Below are 16158 nucleotides of genomic sequence, written 5' to 3'. Positions count from 1 at the left end.
TCCAAGTGCAGCAATGTGCCTTATGGATTCAGAGCTGGATAGATCACTACTACTCTGCCAGAATTCAGTTGGTATAGAAAGACACGATCTATTTGATACCCCGACAGGTGATTTTACCCTATACTACCACAAGAAATGAAGAAAGTATCTTAAAAGGAACAGTAATCTTCACCTCACAACCACAGAGCAGCCATTTTGTTTCTTTGGGAGAGCAGGGTGAAACCTATCATCTTTTACTAAGCTCAGCACTGATATACATAAAGGAACAAATTAAGCCTGGATAGAGCTTTTGACTAGGTTTGATAACATTTGTAATCATTAGGTTATTTTAGACAGTACATTGGAAGGAAACATGAATTTCCTCCTGTGGCTTCAGAGTGTCAACCAGCTGGTCTGTTAGCAGGGGTAGCTGTTGAAGGTTTGAGAACCACTTACTGCGTAGAGCTCCGTAACAGAGCTAATAGTGTAACTAACACTACCAAGAGGCTGTATCCTCTCCATGGCATTTAAGACCCCTGTGACAGTTATTTTATAACTTCCCCTTTGCAGATGCTTGTTTGGCAAAATGCTGTATCAACATAAAGATTTTTCTGACAGAGGCTCTACAAGATCTTCCTCTTATATAGTCCTATTACTCCTTATTGTTCTCCAAGGATACAAGAAATATATGGTAAAGCCTCCAAAATATGTAGCTATGGCAGCCCTTGCTTCAGGTCTCTTCAGAACACCAAATATGCACGCCGTTACTTTATATGGTATACTGGTTGGATGAAAATAACTGTCATGAAAGGAGTTCTAAATTTCCATTTTGACCATCAGTGATTCAGTACAGTTCAGTTAAAAATGTACGTCCAAAGCCCTTAGAATCCGAACAACATGTGGGTGTTCATTTCCAAAAAGCCTGAAGGTAAGGCTTTTAACATGATGGGAGGAAAACATTTCCTCTTATCTTCCGCTAATCTGGGACAGATGAGATGACTTAATATTTTTGAGTTGCAAAAGGATTCAGCTCCTGAATTTTATTGATTTAAAAATGCCTAGAGTAACTTGTTAACTCACTCCCTATTCTAAGTCGTCAAACAGACTAGAAACTTCCGTACAGAAATAACTTTCCTGTCCACTAAGTCCTGCAGTTTTTTGGCTCCAGGTCTCTCTTCCACACAAAAACAGAGCAGACTACAAACTAACTGACAGTCATTCCTGTAAACCAGGATAGTTTCAATTGCATTCCTCTTGAAGGCCCTATCCCTTACATTCCTGAACTTACTCATATATTTGGAGGTTCTTTGATAGGAATAGGTTATTAATTGGTAAGTGGCAGGAGAAATCCCATTTTGAAATATATATTAATATTTAGTACAATGTAACTATTTTAAATATATAAGGTCGGTGTGGCAAATTATGCGATTAAGTATCAAATGTAAGGAAAAGCCAGCTACTAAGATAGTACCGCTTGATGTAATATTCAGATGCAAGAGAGACATCCACCTCTTTCCTGCCATACCGCTATAAAATCCAGTGTTATGTAGTAAAACAAGGTTAGAATTTACAGATGAACTTCTATTTCATTTTTCAAAGTTCTTTAGAAAAATAACAGTCATATTGATGATACTTATAATGGAATATCCCAATTAAACAGATGCAGACTCAAAATATAAATTAAATCAATACTGTAATCCCAATTTGTTGCAGTTAAAGCTGTCAAGATTTCCATTAAATCAGTATTAGTTCTAGACACCTCAAATTAATTAAAGTGAAAGTTCTGAACATGAAGTATTTCATAAGCATCCATTTATGGAAAAGCCAATATTATGCCTCATGCAGAATCAGTGTTTTCTGCCCCTCGTCTAGCTAAAGGGAAGAAAAACAGGGAACTAAGAAAACCAATTTTGGCGGACATACTTGATGGGAAAACAGCCTGATTAATGACAAAAACTTTTCTCCCTTCCTTCAAAATCTGTCAACTGGAGTGCAGCTGATACATAGTAGTATTAAATGAGACAAATGAAGGAAGAGAGAAGCCAAGAAAATTACTCTGAGTCTCAGCCTCCTGGTCACGTTTACAAAACTGCATATGTTGCAGAAAGAAAGGTAACATTTTATAGAAGTACTTCTACAGTTTTCACTGGCATGTACACGGAAAAAACTGTATGAATCACTAAACAAATTCTATATAAAATAAGTAAATGGTAAGTATTACTGCTCATACTTTTAAGCACAGAGCATTCTACTGAATTATACTCTTTTTATATATAAGAGAGGAAAAAGAGCTGAAGTGGTAATTATTAATATCACTAGTCTTCTTTGACTTGCAGTTACAGAGATATATACAAAATATCAAAAAGAACAAAAATTATTTGTATCCAAAATCTCTATTTGTCTACAGAATGTAATTAGGTTTATTAACTTGTATTGTAACATCTCTGTGAGAAATGTGATAAAGCACCCTAAAAAGATTACATATGCACCCACTATATTATTTTATTTTCAAATTTAGATATACAACTTAATTCCTCAGTTCCTTATACACGCTTTTCTTGTAGACATGAATTTTGAATGAATGGGTAATAAGATGGTTGTGGCATACAAATACAACACTCTTCAAAGAACAAACAACTACACTAGAGGTAAAACTGTTTCTTCATGCATTTGTGTATACAGATACTTCATTCAATAGAACCTTCTGGTAAACATGAATGGATGGCCATTTGCTACTTCTGTTAAAGTCCACAACAGGAATGTTTCTGAGAAAGGCAAAAGCAGTCCTAAAAATGTAACCCGTTTCTCTCAAACTCTAGGATTCTCTACTGAAACCAGAACACTTGCACAAATCAGAAGGGCGCCACGACAGATTGACCATAACTGTTCATATGGAAATCGCATCCAGAACCTTGATGCTTCAAGTACTCTTCTGCTATCTCAAGTAGCTGCCTGTTACCCACAGTGATTCAAAGCAGGCACAACAAGCCAGCCATACTGATCACTGGGAATGGACTCAGAAACATAGAAATAACTAGTTTCCTAACAATGACAATCTAGATGCCTCAGGAACAGCTTGTCAAGAAAATGTGCTGATAGAATTCTTTAGAGCAAATATGGTCAATGTATTCTTCAGATGTGAAAGATGCAGTAGTACCTTGACAGCATGCCTGATCTATATTAGGAAGTTTTACCTTTGCTAAACAGTAACAGATTCTAATGCAGTCAACAATTGAACTAAATCCTCTCTGTAGGATCCAGAGAGTGCAAACATAGACAAGAAGTGTTCCAGCAGCAGTGAATTGAACTGAACTGGAGGTAAGAATAGCAATTCTAGAAGAGCTTGATAGTTTGCAGTCCAGAAGCATCCTGGTACAAAGCGTAGGGGTCCTCAGTGTATGAAAAAAAACTTTCAATAGCCCTAAACAGACACCCTGGCCCTCCGCCACCCTCCCCCTCCCCCATTGGCTCAGAAGCCCCGTTTCAGTTCAGCCTTCAGTCCCTGCCTGAGCTACGTCAGAGGGGTATGGGTCTCCAGCTCAGGCAAGCCCATGCACGGCCATGAACTCCATTAATGCAGATCCTGACGCATGGACTGACTTCCTGGCTCAACCTCCCTGCCTCATCCACCATAGGCCTGCCTGGCAGTCATTGGACCTGATCCTGACTTGGATCTGTGGTTTGCTTTCCCAGCCTGACCTCGGTCTGCCTCGTCACCACAAACTTCCGTGATGGCTGGACTCTTAGTGGAGCCTGGCTACCATCTCTGGGCCTGCCCTGCTTGTCTTGCCGATGCACTGTACAGCTGGGCTCTGGGTGGTGAGACCCTTCCCTGCCAGCCACACTACACAGCTCTACTCCCAGTCCCCCAGCCATTCTGGGGAGGGACGGCTGCTGCCTGACACAGCCCCTTCCCTCCACTAATGTGTCCCACTACTTACACGCCTCAATGATGGGCCTATACAACTCCCTCTGAAGGTCACCCATAACCTCTTGTGTATACCATAAAATACTGTAATATCAAACAATCAGATCTGATATGTTACAGGGGCTCTGCATCCTATCCAAATGAGAAAATGTGTTTAGCCACCCAAAAGTGAGCAAAATGAGCAAGTCAAATCACAAATTTCTCCAAAGATATTGAATAAGAATTTTAAAGAGAATACATCTACATCCATGTTAAAAACCCTAATTAAGCATTCCCATTTCTATGTACTATGCATCAAATATTCTTGTCAGGTTTAATCTCAGTGAGCCAAAAGACACAGTGTTTTGAGATATATAACTGACTGAATTCACCCTTAGTGAAAATATTTATTTTCTTGGATGGAGATCGAACAGCAATGGATTTGAATTTTCTAACTTTAAAATTTAACTGTCTGGGAGAACTGAAACATCAAAGAGGCTGTTAGTCCTTGAGAGAGAAAAACATTACACTCTGCAGCAGCCCATGGGTTAGAGTCAACAGTTTGGAGTATATCTTAACAATGATCCATTCCTTCTACAAGTTATCGGTTCAGTACAGAGCACAACCTCAGGTTGTGGATTGCCAAAACCTCTAATGCAAAGGCAGTTGAGATAGCTTACTGACAGTGTCTCTGTAGCTAACAATCATGACTGGGAGCATCACTTTAACTTAATGAACTTCAATGATAAATGTGTTAGGAATAAACCTTAAGCACATTCTCATCTGTAGGATCACCACTGTTGGGAACAAAGGCAAAGCCCTATATTGCTACTGCCAAAACACAACACAGACTTTTTTTATTTCAGCTGAAGCCTGGTTGAAGATTGGCACAGAAAAGGTAACTTGTTTCTTCACAGGTAATCAATGCTCTAAAATAAATGTGGAATATATATGTAGACTGTATGCCTCAAAAATCCATATTAAGTGCCTAGGAATGTAAAACAAATTATTTCCATTTATCTTAGAGAAGAATTGTGTTCTGGCAGGGACACTAAGAGCCAGGAATTTCTGAGATTCGATCCCATTTCCAGGCATGTTCTAGGGTAAGCCATTTGATGCTTCTGTCTCTACTTCACTTTTGGGAAAACAACAATAAATGAGAAATTGAATATGTTATAAATTTTACATAGTAAGTATTGAAAGAATGCCTTTGAAGGGGAAAGGCTCTAAATAAATGTCAATATTAAATACACCAAAGGTCAGTGTAATCAGAAGAAATAAACCAGAATTTTACTAATAGTATATAGATAACCCTTTTGGTTAATCCAATTTTCACTGGCTGATTAGAGGTCATGAGGTCATTACTCAATCTCAGTGTTTTAGTACCAACACTGACTCCAACATTATAAGCGAAGTTCCATAGCTTAACTTACATCAGTAACTATGCAGGTTTTATGTAGGAAAATACAGCCTCTAAAATGAGGAAACAATACAGCTCTTTACAGATACTACTTAGAGTCATCATATGCAAAGCACACATACAAATTGTTAGGGAATTACAATGAGATTGTGAAAACAAGAAAGGTTTGTTGCCAATCACATACCCGCCTTTAATATAGTCAAGGAATGAAACTTCAGTTTCAATTAGGAAGGAAAGCAATGTTACCTGAAAGCAAATAAAAGAGAGTCAGACATGAATTGCCATTTCCCAGTTGAACAAGTAGAGACATAAGCACAATGTTTTTGGAGCTCTGTTCTTAAGACATAATTTCCTACAATATTAGGGGAAAAAGAAGATTTAAAAAATATGAAACCATTTTAATAGGCAGTTCTTGAAAGGGAAGAGAGAAATTTGGAGTCTACTAAAATTGCCTTTTTTTTTTTTTTTAAAAAAAAGCAAAAAGGATGGAAGTTTTTATTCCAGGGCAGGTTACCACATGCATGTCTTCTGATCATTGTGCACTACATCTACACACAAATATTAGAGGCTAGGCGATAATGCATCTGTTCTATGAGTACTTCAACACTGTTTAAAAAACTCAATTATTTATGCCATTTCTCATCTCACATTAAAAGTGGTATTGAGCATTGATGTGAGCCAAGAATGTAAAAATCTAGATAAATTATAAATATACATGACATATATATATAAAAAATTGAAGTGGAATATATAAAAAATGCAAAGATAAGAAATTTCTTCAGTCCCAGCTTTTATCATTCAGAAATTATATAGGTCCAAAGCGCAGACCTAAAGGTGTTACAGGCATTTCCAGCACTTGAGTCACAGAAGTATAAACTCAAATGGAAAAGACCCAGCAGTTAAGATCTTCATATACCACACAACATTTATGAAGCAAAGAATTCAATTAGAATTATTTTTGTTTTATTTACGAAGTGCGCAAAACTCTTTCACAGTGTAAGTGCATCAGGTAGTCAGTGAAAACTGCTTAAGTAACTACTCAAAGGAAATTCACTGATAATGATACAAGGAATAAAAAGGGGATGGAAGTTTGCCACAAAATTTGATTTGCCTCCAGCCACAGCAGAATACAAAAATGGAAAATATTCCTATGTTGTAAACTTGGACTCAGAATGAGATTACAGGTAGTAATTCTGTCTTCTATCCTACTTCCTTTGTCAGAGGTTCTCTGTGATTCTTAGTGACTTGCAAAGCTTAAAACCATCAAATTACCCTTCTAGCTGAGAGCAGAAGACCATAACAAAATTCTTCCAGACTATCAGTAGCATAGTCTTGCATATATGACTGAAATGTCTACGCATTTTCTCACTGGACACAGTAATTTTAATGGTGCATCTGTTATTACAGCTGGTCATCTTGTTCTCAATTAGTTTAAGCAAATGTTTTCAGTGAATCCGATTTTAAAAGGTAAAAAATGGAAACAGACAACACCATACCGAAGTGGCCAAAGTGTTTACTTCCATACAGACAATGACTACCAATGTTTCAAGTTTTATACAGTGAATTTTAAATTTCACTACTTTGCTTTGTTTGAAACTAACCATGTATTCCGAAACATTTCTGCTTAGTATGTAGTTTGTCTGTCTAATTTAAAATGACCCCTTAGGTAATAATGAATTGACATGGCTACTGCATGTACATAGTCATTAAAAGCAGCAGTGATATAGCAGTCAACGATCTATATCCACTTTACTTGAAGTTCTCCAGAAGCCAAATTCCTTTTATTGACAATGATGGTCTTAGTGCCTGGTATGAAAATTTAGAAATCTGTGGGATAAAGAATATCTTGGGCAAATGACAGGGAGAATTAAAACAAAACTGCAGGCAAACACATAGGTAAGTGACAAGTTGGAGAAGGATAAGGGAAGCCTGAAGGACTACTTGAAGTAATGGCAATATGGGGGCAAAGAGGACTTGATATAGAAAAGAAATTACAAACCCAACAGTAGAGGACATTGGTAGAGAAGGAAAGAGGAAACAAATTTCCTAACAACTGTTTATTGTAAATTTCCCTGTAATTTGAGACAAAGGATAACAAGACACATTTGATTTTGTCTGTCCAAACATGAGTTTGGACACTCTTTCAAATGCAGATAAATACATGTGAAGGTGTTAAAATATTTAGAACCAAAATCAACAGGAAAATTGAATACGTAAATATATTTTTTGCTCTTCTGTACTCTAAGCCAGATTTTAAACATATTTTGAGTAGACTTACTTTTAGTAGTCATATAAAATAGTCACTTTGCATAAGTTTCTGACTCACTACTTTGGCATAATAGAACTTTATTTTAACATGCTAAATTTTTGTAGTAAGAGGAGTATGTTAGCAAAAAAATAAATTATCTTAAAAATCAGATCTTGTATGGTAAATTTTCATGGACAAGCTGCTTCTGCCTATTTTTTACAATTTAAAGCAGAGATATAAAATAAGTGTTTACTTTCCTACTGATGAACTGACATATACAAGAATGTGTGAATGACAAAACATTCCTTCAAGGCCACAGTTCAGACTGAAAGTAGCCCTACTGACTTCAGTGGAACTGTTCATGTGGAAAAAAACCCACATGCTGGATGTGTTTTCAAAAAAATATATCTTGTACCTGATTAGGTTTTCCAATATATGAATCTTCAACATTTATCTTCTTTTTTTTGTAAATGATGTTGTGAACAACATGGATGCCAGAACACAGAAGCTGAGAAAGTGTTGAAGGCAATTATTTGCATCGCTAGTGAATGGTTCATGAAACAGAACATGGAATATGAATGAAAGGGCATTAAACTCTCATCCCAAACTACAGAAACTGATCTTTCAACATAAATTTAGAAAAACCTGCTGGTAATAAAGAACGCTGACTCTTTTTGGCTTAGCTATGATAAGCATACCAGCTTTTACTGATGCTAGCTCAGCAGTTAAATTCAAAAAGAAAATTGGCTTTTAAAAGTTCAGATATGTTTCAGATAAAAATTAAGTGTTCAGTCCATCAATTTCAAGAATTTGACTGAAATTTCGGTATAACTCATTTTGGATATCACTGGCAACAGCACGCTTGGACACAGCTTTTATCAGACTCTTCAAATTGAAAAAAAAATGAAAGTAAGTGCTGTATAACCGGAAATAGTTTATTGTTGTGGCCTTCACAGAAGGTTCTATTCTAATCCTGTTAAATTATGTCAACTACACTCTGTTTCAAGAGAAAAGAAAAGAATCCGGTAACATTAAATATATTTACTTACTGTTCCAGAATTAACATACTTTTTCTTTTTTCCTTTTTTCTTTGGATTTATTACCTAGAAACACAGATACAAATATTAAAGCAGTATGATTTATGATATAACATAAAGAGAAGTGTTAAGATACTTTCAATGCAAAAAAGTCTATTTTCAGTGGATTCTAAATTTAATCAGCATACTGTTTACTTATGCATCTCAATGCTGAGATATATGCATATTTGAAAACCAGTGAATTTATCTTCCTGGTACCTGCTAGGTAAGCCAGTGCTGTTATTTGCATTTGACAAATAGGGGACTGGGGCAACAGTGGTAAGAGTGTTCATTAAATCTGAGTGCTCAGTGAAACACTTCTTTTAATTTTCTGGGATTGCAAGAGTCTGCATTTTTCTGCATTCCTGATTCCAGTGTTTCAGTGTACTGTGTCACCACTTCTTCATCTCACAGTGCACCTCTTCACATTCCAGTTAATCTGTTTCCATCTTCTTCCCAGTATTATTTGAGAAACATGAGTTGTTCTACTCCTGGTTTCTGTATTTGGTGCAACGACAGGATCTGGCTGACAGGAAGAGCAATGGGGAGGACAGATCATACTATGCCAGAATAGAAACTATTCAGTAATTTAATGAAAATGTCACTGACCACCACTTGACTGGTGTACAGGTGTTGTGGGGCTCAGTGCGCTCCCCATACACAAGAACATTCACAGAACTGGACTACAAAGGATTAAATGGTTTTCTTGAATGTCTTGAACACACACCTATAAAATTTCTCACCGTAGCCACCAATAAAAATTGTTTCCCTTCTGAATATCTACCCATTCAAAGGCAAGTCTCAGTCAGTTTCAATACATACACATTAGAATGTACTCCTGCTTTTTTCAAAATTGCACATGGAATTGGAAGCAAAACATTATTTTGTTCATTAGGTTGATCAACTATCTCCTATATAACTATGAAACTCAAATCTTTGTGGCTTATTGCCAACTTTTACTGCAAGCTACTCACAGATGTTCTGTGAATGACAAGGAATGAAAACATTCCCAATTGAAATCTTAGTCACTTAACTGCTATAAAATGTTTAACCAATTTTGCCTGAAAATGGGAAAAATAGTAATACATGTCTTCCAAAAATTCTCTCCCCCTAGCTGAAATGAAATTACATTTAAAGACCAAATTCCTTGCACAACACAGAACAGCTGTGAAATATAAGGCAGAAAGAGAGAACTATCATTTGAGGTCTTCCCAAATAGGCTAAACGAGACTCTTTCCCTCCAGTATGCTACATACTTATCCAGTAAGTATTCTTCAAAGCTTTTACTGCCTTACGCATACATAAGCCCTTTAACACTTAAAAATGCCAAATAACCCCATTTGTCCTATTAACAGTGTCTTGACTAGTGAGCAATGGTTTAAATCTGTGTAATGGTGGTTTATAAACAATGCAGTAATTCTTGTTGAACTAGAATCTTAGCCAGAAAGTAACTCCTGCTGACAATTGCCCAGAAGAGAAAGATGAAGCTAACAGACTGGCTGCCTGCCCTGTGGCCCTTCATTCACAACTCTCCAGAATCCAGTGGTCAGGCCTGAGTTAGCAGCATATTTCTTGCCAGCAGTCATTAAATGCTAAATAGGAGATTCATCTGAACCTTCTGCTTCAGGTAACTTGACAATTGGCTTCTTAGGAATTGCTAGGAAATGCACTAGAGCTCAGAATGAAATATCATGGGAAACAAGGCATCTACCTGGTATCAAAGATGGATTATATCACAGCCTGTCTCTCTCCTATAATTCAGGTTCTATAATTATTATAGTATTTATGTGGTTTTTCTCAAATTTCAGATAACTTTATAAATAAAACAACATTTTTAGCCTCTGAAAGTCTTACATCCATGCAAAAACCTAGTAAGCTACAAGCAACTCTTACCTATTAAAAAAAGGTCAGTTGAAAAGAGCTTGTTACAGCAATGTTTCTAATCTGAAAATATGAGACACCACTTAAACACGAATTTTTCTGCCTGCCTTGGGTCAGTTTGTAAATACAAAACAATCAAAAAAGAATTTGTCCAGTCTCTCTTGTTCTGATATTGCACAGACTAACTAAGTAGAAGCAGTACCAAAGTATGGAGGATTGCAATGTGGGGAGGCAAACATGAGACGCTCAGGAAATGTACGCTATTGCTGGGAGTAAGATATTGATACTATATTTAAGAAACTACAAAATTACTTAAGATGTTATGACAGAATATTCCTGGTAGGGTAGGAGTCATGTCAGTGATACAACAGGAGAGGACATTTTCACTGCACACAGTAATCTGTGCTGTGACACTATCCATAGGAAACTGCTGTAAATTACACTAACTCTGGGGTTGATCTTGGATCTAAATCAGAAAAAAAACCCCCATGGCTTTCAGTTATCTTTGTTCTGCTTTGCACAGCAGCACCTTTGCTCGTCTTCAAAATAAAAGTGCAGCACATAATTGGAGCACCCTCCTTCTCTACCTTGCATTAGTGCTTGCCTAAACCATCGTATTTGTGATCACTTATATTAGGAATACGAAGTTTCATGAAATACTGAAATTTAATGGCAGTAGTCTGAGACCAATGAGAGGGTAACTTAAGGAATAATAAAGATCTGCACAGCATACAGAAAAAAAACAACCAGGCTGTAGCCTCATAATGGCTTCTCATTATTAGCAAGAATATCTTTCCATGAGGAAGAAAAAACACATTTCAGTTCTGAGAGACACTATGCATGTAAACTGCATGATGCTGGAACTCATGGTGCAAATACAGAAGCTGACCTAAATCCTTCAGAGAGCATACCTAAAACGCAGGAGAAGGTCTTAAATATTTATTCTGAGGGAAATAAGAGGTCTTGAAATTAAACTGTCTACCAGGACCAATTAGCTGGATTTGTCTTACATCTGAATCGCCCTTGGGAGAAGCAGAACTGAAAGAAGTTCTGATCATGGGATTAAGTGCATGAATGAAGATCTTGCAGACAGGCTAGTCAGGAGTTTCACCAATCTGGATACACAGGTGAGTCTGAATTCAGGAATAGGATTTCCTACCAGGACGGACAATGAGGGAATAGAGACACAGTCCTCAAGACAGCTGGTCATGGAACCATCCCAAAAGCAACTACAGCCCATACAAATCCACAAGTCACCAGGTGGCATCACATAGCAGAAGTATCTGTATTACCTGCAGTATAATTCGAAGGCAAATTAGGTGCTAATTTGAAAGAGGAGATGCTCATACTATGAACATCATGTTAAAGGGAGATTTGGTGGAAAAAATCTAGTCGTCTTTTTTTTTTGGATGGCACATATGATCATTGTTGATGTTGGCAAGGCTCAGATATTACTTTTCCCTGGGGAAGGTTGTGAGGGAGGGATAACATCAAAACCGTGGATTCTAGTAACAGTGGAGAACAAGGATAGAGTCACTAAAGAAACACCAAGAAAAATATCACACACAATGTCTGAGGTAGAAGCTGAGAAGAAGCTCCAGTATACACGAAAGAAATACTTTTAGGGGCTTCCAAAACAACAGGGAAAAAAAATATAAGTGCCTTATTTTTTCTTCAGTTCCTACACTTGGTCTGCATTACATAAGATAAGGGTTGAAACTGCTGATGTAGTAAGAGGACCCATTTTGTGCTACCAGAACTTCTAAGGAGCAGGAGGGCTCTGTGTATGATGACGTTTTCCAAGAGAGGGCTGCTTTACCTACAATAATCCTGCCGGTAATCAGACCTAGGAATGGGCATTTATACTGAGGTGTGATGACAGCAATCTGTTGCATGAGAATAGAGGTAAGGTCCAACCCAAAAGAGCAAGACTCCAAGAACCAAGGCAAAACTAAGGCAATTTCTAGTAGGATGTACTGTCACCTTTCCTATCTTTCCTGTAGACACTTTAGCAGATGCTGTATTTTCCTGGGTTATGTTCATTATTCAACTGATATAAACATTTTCTAAGTTCATTAGAGAGGAGACTATAGGCTCTTCAATGGGGAAAAACAATTAAGACACAAATAAGCTCAAAACTGGACCATTCCTGTGTTTAATACTATTTAGAAACTCTGAAAAGAACAAAAGATCTCTTATTTTATAATCATTTTATTTTTATAAAGGATCTGTCAAAGAGTTATCAGAGAGACATACTGTCTGGAAATTGTAAAAAAAAAAAAGCATACCAAAAAAGTCTACCTATAACACACAGTTCTTTGGGTTCATGATTCCGTGATCTGAAGCACTTCATACCCAAACTCTTCTAAGGTCCCTCTGTTCCCAGTAAACACCTTAGGACAATAAATATAGTACAGACTGCACCTTGCCTAAACAGTAATTTTCTTGTGTTGTATGAATGCTTGTATAGAGAAACCAAAGACAGCAAAAATAAGAACAGAATTGACTCAGAAAGACAAAATAGTGAAGTTAAAAATAAAACCAAGGCGGCTCTTCACAAGTCTCAGCAATTGAGGCTATGAAAGACCTACGCAGCAAAACCTACATATTGAGCACTTTACCTTAGAGAAACTGAAGTATCTGGCACAATCTGTACATTTTACTTATGAGCATGTGTGAAATGGAGGGTGCTAAAAAGCTTTAACACAAATGGTTGGACATATGCATATGTATGTGAAAATGCAATAGCATGTATTTTCACACAGGGGAATATACAGGAGCCTGGAATACATGCATTATTTCCATGTGAAAATTGCTACACTTGAGCCCTTGCAGGGAGTAGTATCTCTTTATGGTAACACTGCTCTAATTAAGACCACCTGCTCCCAAACACCACCACCACATCAGTATCATGAGACAGCTGTGGGGTTTTGTGCAAATACATCAAGAATGTCTATCATCAGAATGCTGAATTAGATGCTTAGGTACTGTTGCGTACCTAAGCACTAGGCTACTGCTGGGTGAAAAGGAATGTTAAAAGGAAGCACAGGGCAATCAGGCAAACAGAATTAGTTGCCTATTACCCATATCACATAAATTAGGGGTAATATATCCTGGGTGGGGGAAGTGTGTGTTCGTTTACACCACCTCCACCGCCCCCACACACAAAAAAGGAGGTGGAACTTGAAACACACTACATTGTTTTACCATGGAAAAGAAATCAGTTCTTTTTACAGGAATTCTGGAGGGCAACTCCAAGTACACAATGCAATACAGTGCAGATATTTGACACAGACCTAGACAAGCCAGTATGTGTACACATCATAGTGTAGGTAGACTACCTGCCTCTGGTCCTAAAAGGAGGATAACCATGTTATAGCAGCACCACAACTGATCATTAGACTAAGACAATCTAGGCAGAACCTACTAGGAAAGATGCAGCATAACTCTAATTCACCCGTACTGCCTCTACCTGGGGAGCACATTCAAAGTATTTGAAGCTACAATACAACACACTGTTACCTACTGAAGATAAAGCTGAAGTGATCTAAGTTTTGCATAAAAACAATGAGGCAGAATGTAATGTATTTCCTTAGGAACAGTTTGTAAGTTAACACCTCTTCTCAGTGATAAAATACATTTTAAATCTTTTCCTCCTATTGCCTCTCCTTACTTAATATGTTTTGAAATATCACGATACATTTCTTATTCCAGACAGAGATTCTTCTGGGATATTAATTTAAATATGAAGTTTTAATGCAGTAGTCTTAATGCTTAGACTTTTTTTGTTGCAATTTTTTGGTGCCGAAATCTGGGATAATTTTTAAAGGGAACTTTCCAAAGAGGAAAAAAATTAGTCCCTTTATGACACTTCAAGTTTGTGCATCTCAATTTTTGTTTGTGCAAACTCATTGATTGCTTCTGAGAATAAATTACAGCATATTTTGAAGATTCAGTACAGTTGGATCTTGGGAAAAAAAGTGTACTTTTTCACAAATCCCAATAATGTCAGACTAAATTAAGAAAGAAGTTTTAAACTAGGGATTTATTAGATTTGAAATAGATTTTGGCCACCAGGCCCTGAGGAGAAAAGAGAAGACAAAGAAGACTAAGAGGGAATGTGGATGCAGTCACTTACAATACACAATAAGGTCTTACCACAGCTAGAAGTCATCTAACCAATATAAATCTCTATAACTGAACTGACAACTGCCTGTCAATCCCAGTACTGGCAGATGTATGAATCCTAAACTGGAAATGAGATGCAAATTTTTAAGCAAACATGATAACTGACCACATGAAAACCCTATCAATAAGTAAGCTAAACTCTCTGTCACTTGTAAGCCTTACATCAAAACACTAAAGATTCGAAAGTCTGCATTTAAGAATAAAGGCATATGAGTCTACATCTGATGTAGGAATAAGCAGATATTCTATGGATAGGAGAAAATAGCATACAACACACAAAACATTTGGCAAAAGGAGAAATAAATGACAACTTGTTCATACACAAATGGGGTAGCATAGTTACTTGCTCCAAGTTATGTCATACCAAGCTTGAAGTGTTCTTCTTGCCCTATCACAGCCCAGCATGCATACACATACCTACTTGTCTTTAAATCTTTTAATAGAATCATAGAATCATTTAGGTTGGAAAAGATGTTTAAGATCAAGTCCAACCGTAAACCTAATGGTGCCCAGTCCACCACTAAACCATGCCCCTGAGTGCCCCATCTACATGTCTTTTAAATACCTCCAGGGATGGTGACTCAGCCACTTCCCTGGGCAGCCTGTTCCCCTGCTTAACAACCATTTTGGTGAAGAAATTTTTCCTAATATCCAATCTAAACCTCCCCTGGCGCTACTTGAGGCTGTTTCCTCTCGTCCTATCACTTGTTACTTGGAAGAAGAGACCAACACATACCCCACTACAACCTCCTTTCAGGTAGTTGTAGAGAGCGATACGGTCTCCCCTCAGCCTCCTTTTCTCCAGACTGAACAACCCTCAGCCACTCCCCTTAAGAATTGTGCTCTTATGAAGCAACACTTATAGATTCTCTGTTCTCTTTAATAAAAGGAGAACTGTGAAATTATTCCAAAGTTTGATTCTGACAAGCTCTATGCAGATTTCATCAGTTTGCCATGAAAACATTGGAAGTGTTCTCATTTATTTCCTGAAAGGGAGTAGACTCACAACACTTACCTCATACACATTGAACTGGGACTGCCCTCTCGACAGCTCTCTGTAACTTGTTGTGAATTCTCCAATGAAATCATGGCTGTATAAAAAAAAAAGTTTTCAAACTAAATGCAGAGCATTTAGTAATTTAAACATGTATTACATCTATTTATGAAAAAGAAATGCACAAACAATATGAACAGACTCCCAAGAAAGGAGCAATGGCAAAAGATATAATTTGCTTAAAAATTTTGTGTTGTGTTCACTCTATTAATAATAAAAATCTAGAGATGAAAAGTATTAGCTTAAATCTTTCTGATGGTTTCTGCTTAACTTGCCTGCACAATGAGGACTAGATTGTAAATTAGTGATCTGGCCCCAACGTAAGCTTACAGAATCTGAAAAACCAGAGTGGGCTATCAAAGACTATCACCATTTTCTCAGTGGGTGACTCCTGGCATCACAGAC

General features: G+C 37.2%; 1 protein-coding gene across 5 annotated transcripts in view; it reads right to left on the bottom strand.

The window, feature by feature from the left end:
* The window catches only part of CPNE8 (copine 8), a 115140-nt gene that overhangs the window by 26769 nt on the left and 72213 nt on the right, over positions 1 to 16158 (bottom strand). For 4 of the 5 annotated variants that reach the window (XM_064445397.1, XM_064445389.1, XM_064445382.1 and 1 more), the window contains 3 exons: positions 15715 to 15790; positions 8604 to 8657; positions 5491 to 5552 (listed from right to left, as the gene is read on the bottom strand). In XM_064445397.1, coding sequence (XP_064301467.1) covers positions 5491 to 5552; positions 8604 to 8657; positions 15715 to 15790 — 192 coding nt within the window. Of the gene's footprint in view, positions 1 to 5490; positions 5553 to 8603; positions 8658 to 8873; positions 9157 to 15714; positions 15791 to 16158 lie in introns of those variants that run through there. The other variant, XM_064445405.1, reaches the window with a different exon arrangement.

This window comes from Phalacrocorax carbo, chromosome 1, assembly GCF_963921805.1.
Source record: "Phalacrocorax carbo chromosome 1, bPhaCar2.1, whole genome shotgun sequence".
In the NCBI taxonomy this organism is placed as follows: domain Eukaryota; kingdom Metazoa; phylum Chordata; class Aves; order Suliformes; family Phalacrocoracidae; genus Phalacrocorax; species Phalacrocorax carbo.
This window is presented reverse-complemented; position numbering and strand designations above follow the sequence as displayed.